This window comes from Pogoniulus pusillus, chromosome 9 (genome assembly GCF_015220805.1).
Source record: "Pogoniulus pusillus isolate bPogPus1 chromosome 9, bPogPus1.pri, whole genome shotgun sequence".
Classification (NCBI taxonomy): Eukaryota; Metazoa; Chordata; class Aves; order Piciformes; family Lybiidae; genus Pogoniulus; species Pogoniulus pusillus.
Window position 1 is genome coordinate 14664376 of NC_087272.1, and position 13017 is coordinate 14677392.

Below are 13017 nucleotides of genomic sequence, written 5' to 3' on the forward strand. Positions count from 1 at the left end.
TTTACATATTAAACTAGAATGGAAAGGTCAACAAATACTAGGAAACTATACAACTCGATTCCAAAGAAGCTGTACTGTTAGCACAACTGGACTTGCAGGTATGAACTGTGTCCACTACAATCTGAGTGCCATTCATTCAACAGAAAGCAACTCAAGCAAGGAATTAATAGCTACACTGAACATCTGTCCAACTGAGCAGAAAACAACCCCATTGGGATTGCTGTGGGAAAGGCACTGAAGACACTTGTCCTGTGCAGCGGAACATTAAAAAATACAAGAAATTAAGATATTAGAAAGCATCAGGAAGGGGCTAGAGCCAAAGTGAAAAACTGCACATGAAGGCATGGCAGTGCTTGGAAACAGCATCTTTAAACATTAAATACTAGTAAGAAACTTACAAGAGGAGCTAAACAGTTTCAAAATGTGCTAGTTTGAAGCTAGCTAGAATGTTTTGGTGAGAAGAACTAGATTACAGGCTGTGAAAGACAAACAAGGGTGATATCTGCTTCACTCATAGGCATGCTGAGATGTAGAAGAACAAGAATCCAAACATAGATAAGGCACTACTTCTGCCTGGGAGCTGAGCTGCATTTTTTTCTCTCTAGCCTCTCTGCCGTCTCTCTGATTAATCCCCTTTGCTTCCTAACCCCCTGGCCAAACCTCCATTCTTCCTTGGGTCTGGGGTAAGGTTGAGATGCGGGGAGAAGGTGGAAGGGCAGTTGGGAGCCCCTCCTGGGGACTCAGGTTTCTGGGAGGGGAGTTGTGTTTCTGTGTTACCTTTCACCTTGTCTATTTCTGTCTATAACTGTATATACTGTAAATATCTGCTTGTATATTGTGCTAAGCTGTAAATATAAGCTTCATTCATATTTCCAGAGCTGGTTGAGTCTAGTTTGGGTGATTTCCAACGTGTGTGGGGGGTGGGGAACACCCAAACCATCACAGAAAATTATGACTGCAGTGAATCTGATTTGCAAACTTATTAGTAGGGGAACATATGCAAATCAGGTTAAGAAAGCAAATGTATAACAAAACCAGAACAGTAACACAAAGGTGTGAAAAATAGTAAGAAAGAAGAATGTGAATAGACTATAGAATGGTTTGCTTCTTAATAGAAGCAGCTCCAAACTAAAGAGATTATGCTTGATATATAAGGGGAAAATGGATCATATGGCATTGTAAACTTGGGGAGATGCCTCCTCCAATTTTTCATGGAAATAGTTGGAACTTTTTCTGTAACCAGTACATTAAATTTCAAATGTTTGTTTCCTGACCCATCAAATCTAGTCTCTATCACTTGCACCTTTCACTTCCACCACTGTGTCCATCTTCCTCATGCAAACAAATTTAACTGTCACATGTTAAATTCAGGAAATGGCACATAAAAGGAGTCCACAAAGACATCAGAAGTGTTTTGGTTTTAAGAAGGAACACAAGCTTGAGAAACTGTTACATTAGTTGTATTCTTTTCATATGTTGTGAATTGTTGATAAACCTACAGTTGTTTTTTAACCCATCTCTCGATTCCATTTGAAACTTTCTAGCCATGCCCAGTTAATGCTGTAGTCCTAACCTGTTAAGAAAAGTAGTCCCTAGCATGACTACGCCTTGGTAAACCAGGTTTTCATTTCAGCTTATAGTCAAACCAAAGGGTTTCCCAGACCTAACTGAAGTGTCACATGCAGCGCTACAGATGACAAAAGGGTTGTTTGGATATCAAGATTGCTGAAGGACAAGCACAAGTGACATTCCAACCTAACTCTGTTACACAACAGCCATCCCATTCAAAGCTCATAAAGACCAGTGTAACTCTCAGAATAAAAGCCAAACTGGCAGTCATCATGTATGGCTTATAAAGTGGAAGACAATGGAAATCTGAACTAAAACAAACTACAAAAGATTTTCACAAGTTTCTCACCTTCACCACAAAGTATCTGGTAACTCATTTGCTGTCTTCTTGGACATACTTGGTTTTTTGTAATGTAAGACCGGGTTATTTGTTTCCCTTTTTCAATTACCCAGTGAAAACTTTTGAATTAGCCAGTGGCTAATTTATTACATTAGTGTCTTTTTATGCATACAAGAGATGAGAACTCACCTGCTCTGTCTCAAAGATGTCACGAAGGTGTTCAAGACCCAGGCTTTTTAGGAACTGCGTAATGTTCATATCAAGCCCAGAAACTACAAGAGAAGAAAGAAGTCATTATGTCCTATGTGCTTGAATTGAAAATGAATAAATAAACCAATCAACTGATACAACTGATTCTCTCAAAATTGCAAACTCTGATTCTTTTAATGCTCAGTTTGTCTTTGCCCATAATAAACAATCCACTTCCACTATGTGAAAACTCAGTGCTCTCTCCTCAGAATTGGCATTTCAAAAGCGTAAGTGACCTGTGGCGAATACAGGCTCATATAGCAAAGAGAAGGAAGGGAAGAGTGGGTGTATTTTTCAGTATAATCACCTAGATAGTGACATAAAGCATGCAACCCAGATACTAATCAGAGGGCTTTTAAAGCATTAGCAAAATCCCCAGGCCATCACAATCGTAATTCCTTCATCAAAATAATTCCCATTGGATTTTCTGTATAGAATTAATCATGAATATCTGGGTACTTGATCAGATCTACCTTTGTAGCCAGACCTAATCACTGATAGCAAACAAAGATGGAGTCAACAATGCTCAACAGAGCACACATCAGACACTTTAAAATGGAGGTAACAGCTGAAGTTACACAGTATTTTCTGGCTAGGCAGAAACACTTCTCAGATAAAGCAAGGCCTATTATGATACTAAGCTACTGTACTTCCGGCAATGTAAACTTGTCCAGCAGCAAAAGCACCTTCTCCTTCCTTCCTTTCAGTTCCTGCTGCTCCATCACCAGTATTTGATGCGCCTCCTACGGCTAGGTCTGCCAGAGGCCCAGTGAGGTTATCTATGCTGCTGGCAGCAGAGAGGCAGGATGGTGTAGATGCTGGTGAGATCAGGGAAGCACTAACGATGGTAGCCTGAGGTTTAAAGCAAGTAGGCAAAGCTTCTGGAGGCATGGCATCTATCAGCAAAGCTCGGATATCGTCAGCCTGGAAAACAAAGAACATTCAGCATGAAGTGCTATTATCACAAGTCACTGGTCTCTGGAAAAAACAATCTCTGCATTTAATTGATTGCTCTGTTCCCTCAATACAAAGAAAACTGTCAACTTTTGGAACATGAGAATTCATAGTTCAAGAACTTTCACATTCACTGCTCAGACACAGATGAATTGGGTTCTCCCCCTTTCTAAAGATAAGAGGGTACATCCCTTTCTGGCACAGTGACTTTATAGGTGTTAAAGCTAGGAAGGGTAATGCAGCAACTTCAATTGAAATCCTTCACAACCTAGGCCAGGCAATGCCACCTCAGAATTCCTCCATCAGGCTCACCTTCTAGTGAATCATTTTGCACTAGATCAGCATTTCAATGGAAAGACTACCACTGCTGTAGGAGAAATAGGAATTTAGGTAACAGCTGGATCTAGCTTTTGTTGACTAAATTAAGCGAGACTCTCATCTTCAAGACCTTCCTCCTCGTAAGTTTTCATAGAACAGGATTAAGAGATTCTTATTTTCCCCCAGAGAAATTAAATGGTTTTTGTATAATTCATCATAAGGAAAGTTTTTCTAGAGCTCAGATAACTGGAGGATCTCTCTTGAATTCTCTGCTGCCACTGGCCTAAAGGCACAGCAATCAATTTGATTGCATTATCTAATCCACCAAGATTGGTTAAGCTGGGACATACATGTCCATGTAATCTTACTGGGATTTCTATCCAGCCACCACTGCCACCACTAACAAGGTTTCTGGATGCCAGTTTTAGAAAAACTTTGATAACTCTGATAGCCACCTGCTACACTTAGAATTTTGCTTTGGAGTTGGACCAAAAAAGCACTGAGGTAATATGCAGGCATTGGGCACAATCATCCCATTCCTCTAAAGGCCCATTTGATTTTCATTCCAAGTTAAAAGAAATCTCCAACAATGAGAAGATTGATCCCAGGCGTGAATCTTTAAGCAAAAAGTAAACCTTAAATCACAAACTATGTTAAGATCTCAGCCAGAGGAAAAGCCTGTCCCTATGGGTAAAAAGTCATAAACAGATCATGTGGAGATGCTCCTCTCCTCCCTCCTCAGCCCAGCAAAACCTGAGGACCATTGATGTCACGGAGCTACAGAAAGCCATGTAACATACAGAGCAAATCCTCCAGAGCAGTCTGTGGCTGCCACGCTAACATGAACTTACTGTTGCCAGGTCTAGTGGTGTCTGACCCTCTTGGTTCTTCATGGTTGGATCTGCTCCATGAGCTAACAGCAGAGCACAGAGCTGTGTCCTTCCCTTTTGTGCAGCTTCATGCAGTGGTGTGAATGCCCATTTATCTGTTGCATTTACACAAGTATTGTATTTGATCAACAGCGCTGCTATATCCACATGCTGGAAAATGTAAGAACACCTTAATCAACATGAGACACTGCTAAAATGTTTTCACTTCTCATGCTAGAGGTAATGGTGCTTAAAGACTCCTGCAACTTCTCTTTAACTCATTTCTCTGATTCTTGTGTCTATGTAGCAACTTTATACTGCAGCTTCAGTACCACCTGCATCTGTGCACTACCAGATCATCACCAGCACGTCATAATTTGGATTAGGCACAGCATTATATTTCTATCAAATCATCCCAAGTACACAGCATGAAGTTTGTGTCAGCTGCAGGAGCAGACATGATACTTGATATCAGCACCATAAACCCTAGAGTTAACTGTCAAAATACCTGCAGACAAATTTGAACTGGCAACATAAATTTACAGGGCTGCAACATTTGTTGTCATAATACTAGAAGTTTAGTTGTCTAGTCATGATACTAGAAATTCTGAAGGTATTCAGCTACTTCCAAATTGTTGTAACCAGCTGTAGAAAAGGCACAAGATACCAGGTATTAGAAGAGCTGAGTTAAAGAAACATTATTGGACAGAAAGATCACCACTTAAATGTCTTTACACAGAAGTCTTCATTGTACTTTCTTTCTTTCTTGCAATTTCTTACAAGACTTCCAACCCATTTATGGCAACACAGATTTGTTCTTTCTCTAATTGTGTTTTATTAGACAACTGTAATTGATAAAATACACTCTGAATGTCACCAGGGACAACTGCTTCACACAGGCTATGAGAGAAATCATCTTATAACCATATGATTTTGTCAAGAGCCCATCCTTTAAGACTGCCAAGTTAAAACAAGAGACAGAAAACTGGCACATAAACTTTTTGGCTGTCTTTGGCCAGGAAAACTGCTTGTTGAATCCAGCAAAGAAATAATAATACATTTTAAAAAAGTAGTTAGAATGAGTAGGTGGGAGTGTGAAACACTGAAATGACAAGCAGAAGTGCAAAGATTTGTCAATAGATCTTATTTTCTCTGTCAGTGGCAATTAATTGACTCTCAATGGCTTTCTGAGTAAGTGTGGTCCGATGAGACTGACAACCTTACTTTTCCTCTCTGCCAAAGTTTTAAAGTAATTGCTGCTCCTGTGACTTTTTTGCTCCATGAAACTCTACTGAGGGACACATAGCATGAAGGACTAAGTGGAAGAACTGAAGATACATTTGTGAAGAAAAGGTCGAACCTGTGAAACCTGCCAGCTACAAACCTGAGAAACCAGTACTAGCCTCCTATCTACCTCCTAACAGAGAGATCTGAACGGGCGGAGGACACCTCAGAGAGAAGTGTGGCAAAGTATATAGCAACTCTTCACTAAATAAGCATCAAACACTGTCTTGCTCACATTTCTTAAAGAAAAACAACCAGATTAGATTTGCATTATGATTTTTAGAAGTGATAAATCTACACACTTAGAGATAACCTCCAGAATAGGCTGTTCCATCACCTTTCCAGGGATGGAGACAAAGCTGACCAGCCTGTAATTTCCTGTGTTCTCTTTCTTGCCCTTTGTGAAGACTGGAGCCCTTAAATCAAAGGGAACACTGTACTTCACTTCATTTGGTTCGCAGATGAAAGTAATCATGGTTCTATTATGACCACTTCTCTGAGATTTTGCTGCTCTTGTGCCGGGTGCCAGGTAGTAAAAGACAAAGCACACCATGACACCCATCAAAAACACTACTTGACCTTCATATCATCTATCTGACTGTAAGCACATGGCTGGCAGTTTCTCAAGCACTGTCTCTATACAATTACAGAATCACAGAATTAACCAGGTTGGAAAAGACCTTTGAGATCATCGAGTCCAACCTAACACTTAACACCCTCTGATTAACTAAACCATGGCACTAAGTGCCTCATCCAGTCTCCTTTTAAACACCTCCAGGGATGGTGACTCCACCACCTCTACGGTAGCCCTTTCCAAAGCCAATCACTCTTTCTGTGAAGAACTTCTTCCTTACATCCAGCCTAAACCTGCCCTGACACAGTTTGACACTGTGTCCTCTTGTTCTGTCATTGGTTGCCTGGGAGAAGAGACCAACCCCTACCTGGCTACAACCTCCCTTCAGGTAGTTGTAGAGAGCAATAATGTATCCCTTGAGCCTCGTCTTCTCCGAGAGATTTCTTTATTGCCTCATCCACAATTAACAGCTGCTTGTAAGTAATCTATCAGGCATCTGTGCAGCTGACATGCACACAGATATTTCTTCCTAGATGGAAGAAAGAGGGCCTGCCTCATCCATTATGATTATTTGAGTTAGCCACTACACCTCTGCTGCAGTAAACAGCTTGCCCAGGAGGACATACTCAGTAGCCCTTCAACACTTTAGCTTTAGCTATAGCTCCTCTCCCACCAGAAACCAGCTATAACAGATCTCTACTTCTCTACATCATCACCTACACATGATCCCCTAGTATTGTTTTCTTCCTTCCATTAAAGCCTTTCAGCAACAACTTGAGGTCTTTTCTGTTTTAACAGTCACCCTAAGTTTAGGACTGTTCAACGCTGTACTTCTGCTTGCCTGCATAAATCTATGTTCTAGTGATCTTTCCAAACTTTAGACTTTAACTGCCACAGCACATTTGATTCTGTGTCTTCCTTAGAAGACTGCCAATTGGGCTTGCAGCAGGAACTGAGTTCAACAAGTATTTCACGTCATCAAAACCTGAACTATGCTCACAGCAAGACATCTGCAAAATAATTGTCTTTCAATATGACTTCGAGGAGTTTGTTGCTGGTCTGCTCATGGCAAGAATGTCTGCACCTACCCCATAGGATGCTGCATTGTGTAGGGGGATTAATCCTCCTTTGTCCTGGGCATTAACATCAGCACCATGCTCAAGAAGGTATTCAGCTACTTCCAAATTGTTGTAACCAGCTGTAGAAAAGGCACAAGATACCAGGTATTAGAAGAGCTGAGTTAAAGAAACAGTATTAGCAGAAAAGCTACAGTAACTTTCTGACTGCAAAAGCACCTCTTCCCTAGTAATTGTAGTACCTCTTGAAATACAGCTGCCATAGTTAAACTTCTGTATAGGACAGTCCCCCGTGAAACTCCATCAGTCATGGTTTTGATGATTAACTTCTGTAGCCCTACCATAAATGCACAAAACCCTTTCAAACCTGGTGAGTCACCCACCTGCAAGATGTAGTGGTGTTGAATTTCTCCCCTGGGTGTCTCTGCAGTTGATATTTTCTTGAGTACATAGCTTCTGCACTCGTGCCAGGCACCCCTTCTTGGCAGCATCTAGCAAGGCAGCATCTCCTCGCAGTAAGTCCTGGATATCTGTGTCTCCTTCTTTCACCAAATCTAAAGGAGTGTTTCCGTCTCGGTTCTTTTTTGTTGGATCAGCTCCATGCTGCAAAGTGGAATGCTACTGTCACAACCACCAGCACAGCAGTGCACACAGTGGCACAAGACAGCAGAGAGTGGACTTTTCTGACCTGCTGCCATGAAGTACCAGCTGTGTAGATTAGTAGGCATGAGAACAAATCCACGAGGCTGAGGCCTAAAGCACTAGTCTGCCACACAGCTGTGCAGACCTCAACTCCACAGGCAAGGATGGCAGCTCTCTGCAGGAGCTGCCACTGCTCTACTTGCAACTGAAGTAAGTTCAAGTGCCTATGCCGCACATAGTTACACCCTACTGCCTCAATAGGAGCGGTAGAAAAGCCAACTGCAAATACCTTGCTGCCAGACAGTCTTTTCCTTCTCCTGCAAACTGGCTGGCAGAGATGTTTCCTCAGCACACCTGAACTAGTGAAGCCAGGCCCTTGATTTCATTAAATACCAACCTGCTATTGAAAGGCCCTTGTTTTCAGAAGAGAAAACAGAAAAATACTAATTTCTTCACTTTTTAATAGGTAACAGCATTGTCTCAAGCAGTTTACAGGCCCTGGAAAGCAGTGAAGAAAACATTTTGGTGGAAATGTGGAGAAAGCAGATTTGAATGGCTGCTGGAGTATATCTGCAGTACTAGAGCATGGGAGGAGAGGAGCATCCATCTAGATACAGCATATGGTGCGAGTCACGACCATGTACAATTTTGTGGAAGAATAGCTCCTTCTCTGATCATTCCCAGCAGCACTGGGAAAAAACAAGACAGATAAGGCAGAGGCATCTGCTGGCACTACAGTTCTCTGGCTGGCCACTTCAGAATCAGCACAGTGGTCCAACCTCCACCAGCAAGTCTACTCTGTCACTTCTCACTAGAGGTGCTGGAAAAGCTGTGTTGAGCCACAGGGACTGAGCTGGGCAAAGGAAGAGAAGAAGAAATTAAATGCCTTGAATTTGGAAGCAGTACAACAGTGCTCAGCACACAAAAGGAAAGAGACAGGAAGGGACAGAGTACTGGTTACACAGAACCAGTTCCACAGCTGTGGTGCTTTTGAGAAGAGAGGATTCTTTGCACAATGCCTTTTAAACTGCAATAGCTTTTCCAAGAATTGAATTGAGATCCTTTAAAAACTCACTGAAATCAGAACTGTTAAAATAATTCTCCAGAATAAATATCTAAATGAAGAGGTAGTGTCTTCTGAGACCCCTTGAAAGGCACTGAAACAAATTAAGGTGGTAATTTTAAATGAAAGTGATGAAAAAAGCAAATAGCACCAAAATGTCTATACATTTTTGTATCCTTCTCAAATCAGAACAGGGTAGAATGAGAGCAAGTCAGGAGAAGTCCAGCTCAACATCCAAGGCTCACCAGAACTGACCATGCTGCCAGATGGCATAAGAGACACAGCAAGAGAAGGCCTGACCAAACTGCACTGTGACCACATGTGCATGGATAGCCAGAGGCTTTACAAAGCCCTGTCACCTTAAGGGTACATTTAGCTCTTGTCCAAGAGTGATTTCACAAAGAAGTATTTCAGCACTTTTCTACTTCCTGTAATACATCTATTTAGGATTCTTTGAACACAAAAAGTATCTGCATTCCCAGGGGAATGATCAGAAAACTCCAGAAACTCCAGAAAACTTCACTGTGCTTGAGCGACTATAGCTTGAGCTAACATCTGTATTCAGGTGTTACCACCAGAGCCATCGTCATGCCTACTCCACAGAAAGCTCTGAGTATCATCTGGTTTCTATTTCAGCTGTGTTTCCAGCTGATATGCTACCCTCCTGAATGCTTTTTTTGGTAATCAAGTGAAATAATTAGTAAGAGAGAAATAGCAGGGCTTGCCACAGCAGATGAAAAGAGAAATGGACAGGGAACAATTGCATCAACTCTGAATCACTGTGCTTCAAATGGACATGAAGTAGGCAAGGCTAAAACAGGAAACAGGACTGACAAAAGAAGTCTACGGTAGCACCTTTCTTTTACCCTCCTATTGTAGAATATGACCATACATTAAGTTGCTCAAACTCATGTTTCTTATTGGCAACGTGTTGGCATTACCTCATGCCTTTTATAGGTTTTCCCACTAATTATAATGAATATTTATTCCACAGTGTATTAATATACATTTACTCCAGAAGCCTGATAGCTTATCTATTAACATAACAGCTTTCAATTTCTCACACGCCGGACACCATTTAGGAGCTGCCTCCAGTTACTGCTCTGTAACACATTTCTCTAAGTACAAAGGTGGACTTAATAGCAGGAACTGCTCCAGAAAGGGATGAATAGGATAAGCTGGGATTTTTGGTTATTTTGCACAAATTTGACTGCTTTCTCAGTTTGATCCTCTGGTCCTACTTGGCTAATAATATTAATGTATGTACTGGAAAAACTAACTCTATGGATGATTGACTGTGAGTGAACAGGCATTATACAGGAAACTATCTGACAATTACAAGATGAAAACAGACTTAAAGATACCATGAAGGACTTGTACATGCAAATAGCTACATTAACCTTCAACAAAACCAAACATGTACACAGTTCAAGACGTATCTGGGATCTGCAGATCACGTACTTTTAAAAGCAGCTTGCAGATTTCATATTTTCCTTTAGCTGCTGCTTCGTGCAGAGGAGTGAATTTCCACAGGTCTGCCACATTGACAGAAGCACCGTGCCTCACTAGGAGTTCAGCCACCTCGTAGTGTCCATAAGAGCAGGCATTGTGCAGGGGTACTAAGCCACTAATCAAAGAGAAAGTGTTAATAGTTAAAGAAATAAATCAAGTCCAATATGCAATCAGATAAAAGCCCATGATGGTTACAGAAACCCAAACCACAATGAACAGTGGGAGGCAGAAATACCACACTAACACACAGTGAAGCACGTAATGGAATGAAAGGTACCCTTTATCTTTGGCATGCACATCTGCCCCATGGTGCAACAGATACTCCACTACTGATACACGGTTGTATCCTGCAGCAAAGTGCAGTGGCGTTGAGTGACGGCCTTCCAAGTCTCTACAATTCACATTCTGTGGGCTGCAAAGTTGCTGTGAAGACAAGAAAAAAACAAAACCTAGTACAGAACTAAGAGAAACAAAGAAAACACCTCACAAACCCTCTCCAAAAACCAACCTCCCCCACGAACAAAAACCAACAACCACTAAAAAATGACACATAAACCCCAAGAAATCCAACCAACCCACCCCACAGAAACAAAACCCAAAAGAAAGCCTCCAAACTACCACCCTCAAACACTTCAATGCAAAATGGGATCAATTTATTATTATATACAAAGTTTCAGAAATTAAATGTCGAGAAATTTCTTTCCATTTAAGGCAAAGTTAAAAAAACAGCTGCTCTGGATTTATGGCTGAAAGAAATTCTACAACAAACAAGACTTAAAGAATGGAAACAGTATGAAGATATTCCTAATGTATTAGAAAGGATGAGCCTCTAAAGCATCAAGAACCAGGTTTAAGGACATGCAGCTTTCTCCAGATTATGTTACTGTTTCCAGTTTATGTGGTCTTCAGAAATGTAGAAATACTGAGCTTGTCAAAGGACCTACTGGTGCAGACAGCGCTCCTGTTTAAATGTTAATATGTATCATGTTGGAGTTCAAAGTGAGAACACATGCAGAACAGTCCCTCTGCAGGTCTTTTCTCCCAGGCAACCAGCAATAGAACAAGGGGACACAGTCTCAAGTTGTGCCGGGGGAAGTATAGGCTGGACATTAGGAGGAAGTTCTTTACAGAGAGAGTGATTGGCATTGGAATGGGCTGCCCAGGGAGGTGGTGGAGTCACCATCCCTGAAGGTGTTCAAGAAAAGACTGGATGAGGCACTTAGTGCCATGGTCTAGTTGACTGGATAGGGCTGGGTGCTAGGTTGGACTGGATGACCTTGGAGGTCTCTTGCAACCTGGTTGATTCTATGAATATATTGCCCGACCAACTACAAAAGACAAAAATCAGTCTTTCCTGTGCTGATGGGATTCCATGGCCTATCTTTGACCTTCAGATAAATGGTGTCTTAAAATGTAAAGCCTGCTACCTCTTAACACTTTTGCTTGCCTGTTTTCTGAGTGAATCATGGACCTGAGGTCTGTTTCTATTAAAATGTCATTCAGAGGATAGCAGGATTCTCTTCAAAGAATCATGGCTGCATCTGCAACATTGCATCTGAGTCAAAGACATGACTGTCTGAAGGACTGTGAGAATGAACAACCAAAAGCTCAAGAGAAACAGCTCAGCACATCTCAGTGCACTACTACTTGATAGAGGGAATAAAAAAAAAGGGGGAAAAAGTTTGCCTTCCCATTTTTTGATTTGCTATCTGCTAGGCACTACTTTCACTACTCTTGCAGCAGAGGCTACCACAAGCCTTCCAACAGCCACACAAAGTGGAAAATTGAGATGAATTGCTCAAACCTACCTTCACAGTTTCCAAGTCACCAGCTTTGGATGCTTCTAACAACCGATAATCCACATCAGATGTGCGCACAGGAGTACTTTCTACATAGGGAAAAGATGGTTCAGGATTACCTAGGATCATTAATTTGTATTAACTTGTGCTCAACATATTTTCCAAACTGAGAGAAGAGGGGAAATGTCAGTTGTAATTTTTAAAAACGCAGCTGGGGGTCCACAGAATGGTTTAGGTTGAAAGGGAACTTTAAAGATCAATTACTTCCAGCTATATGCCATGGGCAGAGACACTATCCACCAGACGATGTTGCTCGAAGCCTGATACAACCTGGCCTTGAGCACTTCTAGAGAGGGAGCCTGCACAGCTTCTCTGGGCAACCTGTTCCAGTGCCTCATCACCTCACAGCAAAGAATTTCTTCCTTACCTTATATCTAATCTAAATCAACTGTCCTTCAGTTTCAAACTGTTAACACCTCATCCTACCACTACACTTCCTGATAAAGAATCCCTCCCCACCTTTCCTATAGCCCTTCTTTAAATATTGAAAGGCCACTATAAGGTCTCCTTAGAGCCTTCTATTCCCTACACTGGACAATTTCAACTCTTTCAGCATGTCCTCACAGGGGAGATGGTCCAGCATGTGATTATCTCCATGTCCCTCCTCTGGATCCACTCATGCAAGACCCTTGGTTCTTCTTATGCTAGGGGCCCCAGAGCTGAATGCAGTACTTCACGTGGGGTCTCATAAAAGCAGAGTAGGTGGGG

At 41.6% G+C, this 13017-nt stretch overlaps 1 protein-coding gene across 1 annotated transcript in view; it reads right to left on the minus strand.

Moving 5' to 3' along the window:
• Nucleotides 1-13017, minus strand: part of TNKS (tankyrase) — a 128679-nt gene that overhangs the window by 11059 nt on the left and 104603 nt on the right. The window contains exons 13-20 of the mRNA XM_064148605.1: nt 12259-12338; nt 10728-10873; nt 10400-10565; nt 7617-7836; nt 7246-7355; nt 4282-4470; nt 2845-3082; nt 2099-2181 (exon numbers count right to left, since the gene is read on the minus strand). Of these exons, the coding sequence (XP_064004675.1) occupies nt 2099-2181; nt 2845-3082; nt 4282-4470; nt 7246-7355; nt 7617-7836; nt 10400-10565; nt 10728-10873; nt 12259-12338 (1232 nt within the window). The remainder of the gene's footprint in view (nt 1-2098; nt 2182-2844; nt 3083-4281; nt 4471-7245; nt 7356-7616; nt 7837-10399; nt 10566-10727; nt 10874-12258; nt 12339-13017) is intronic.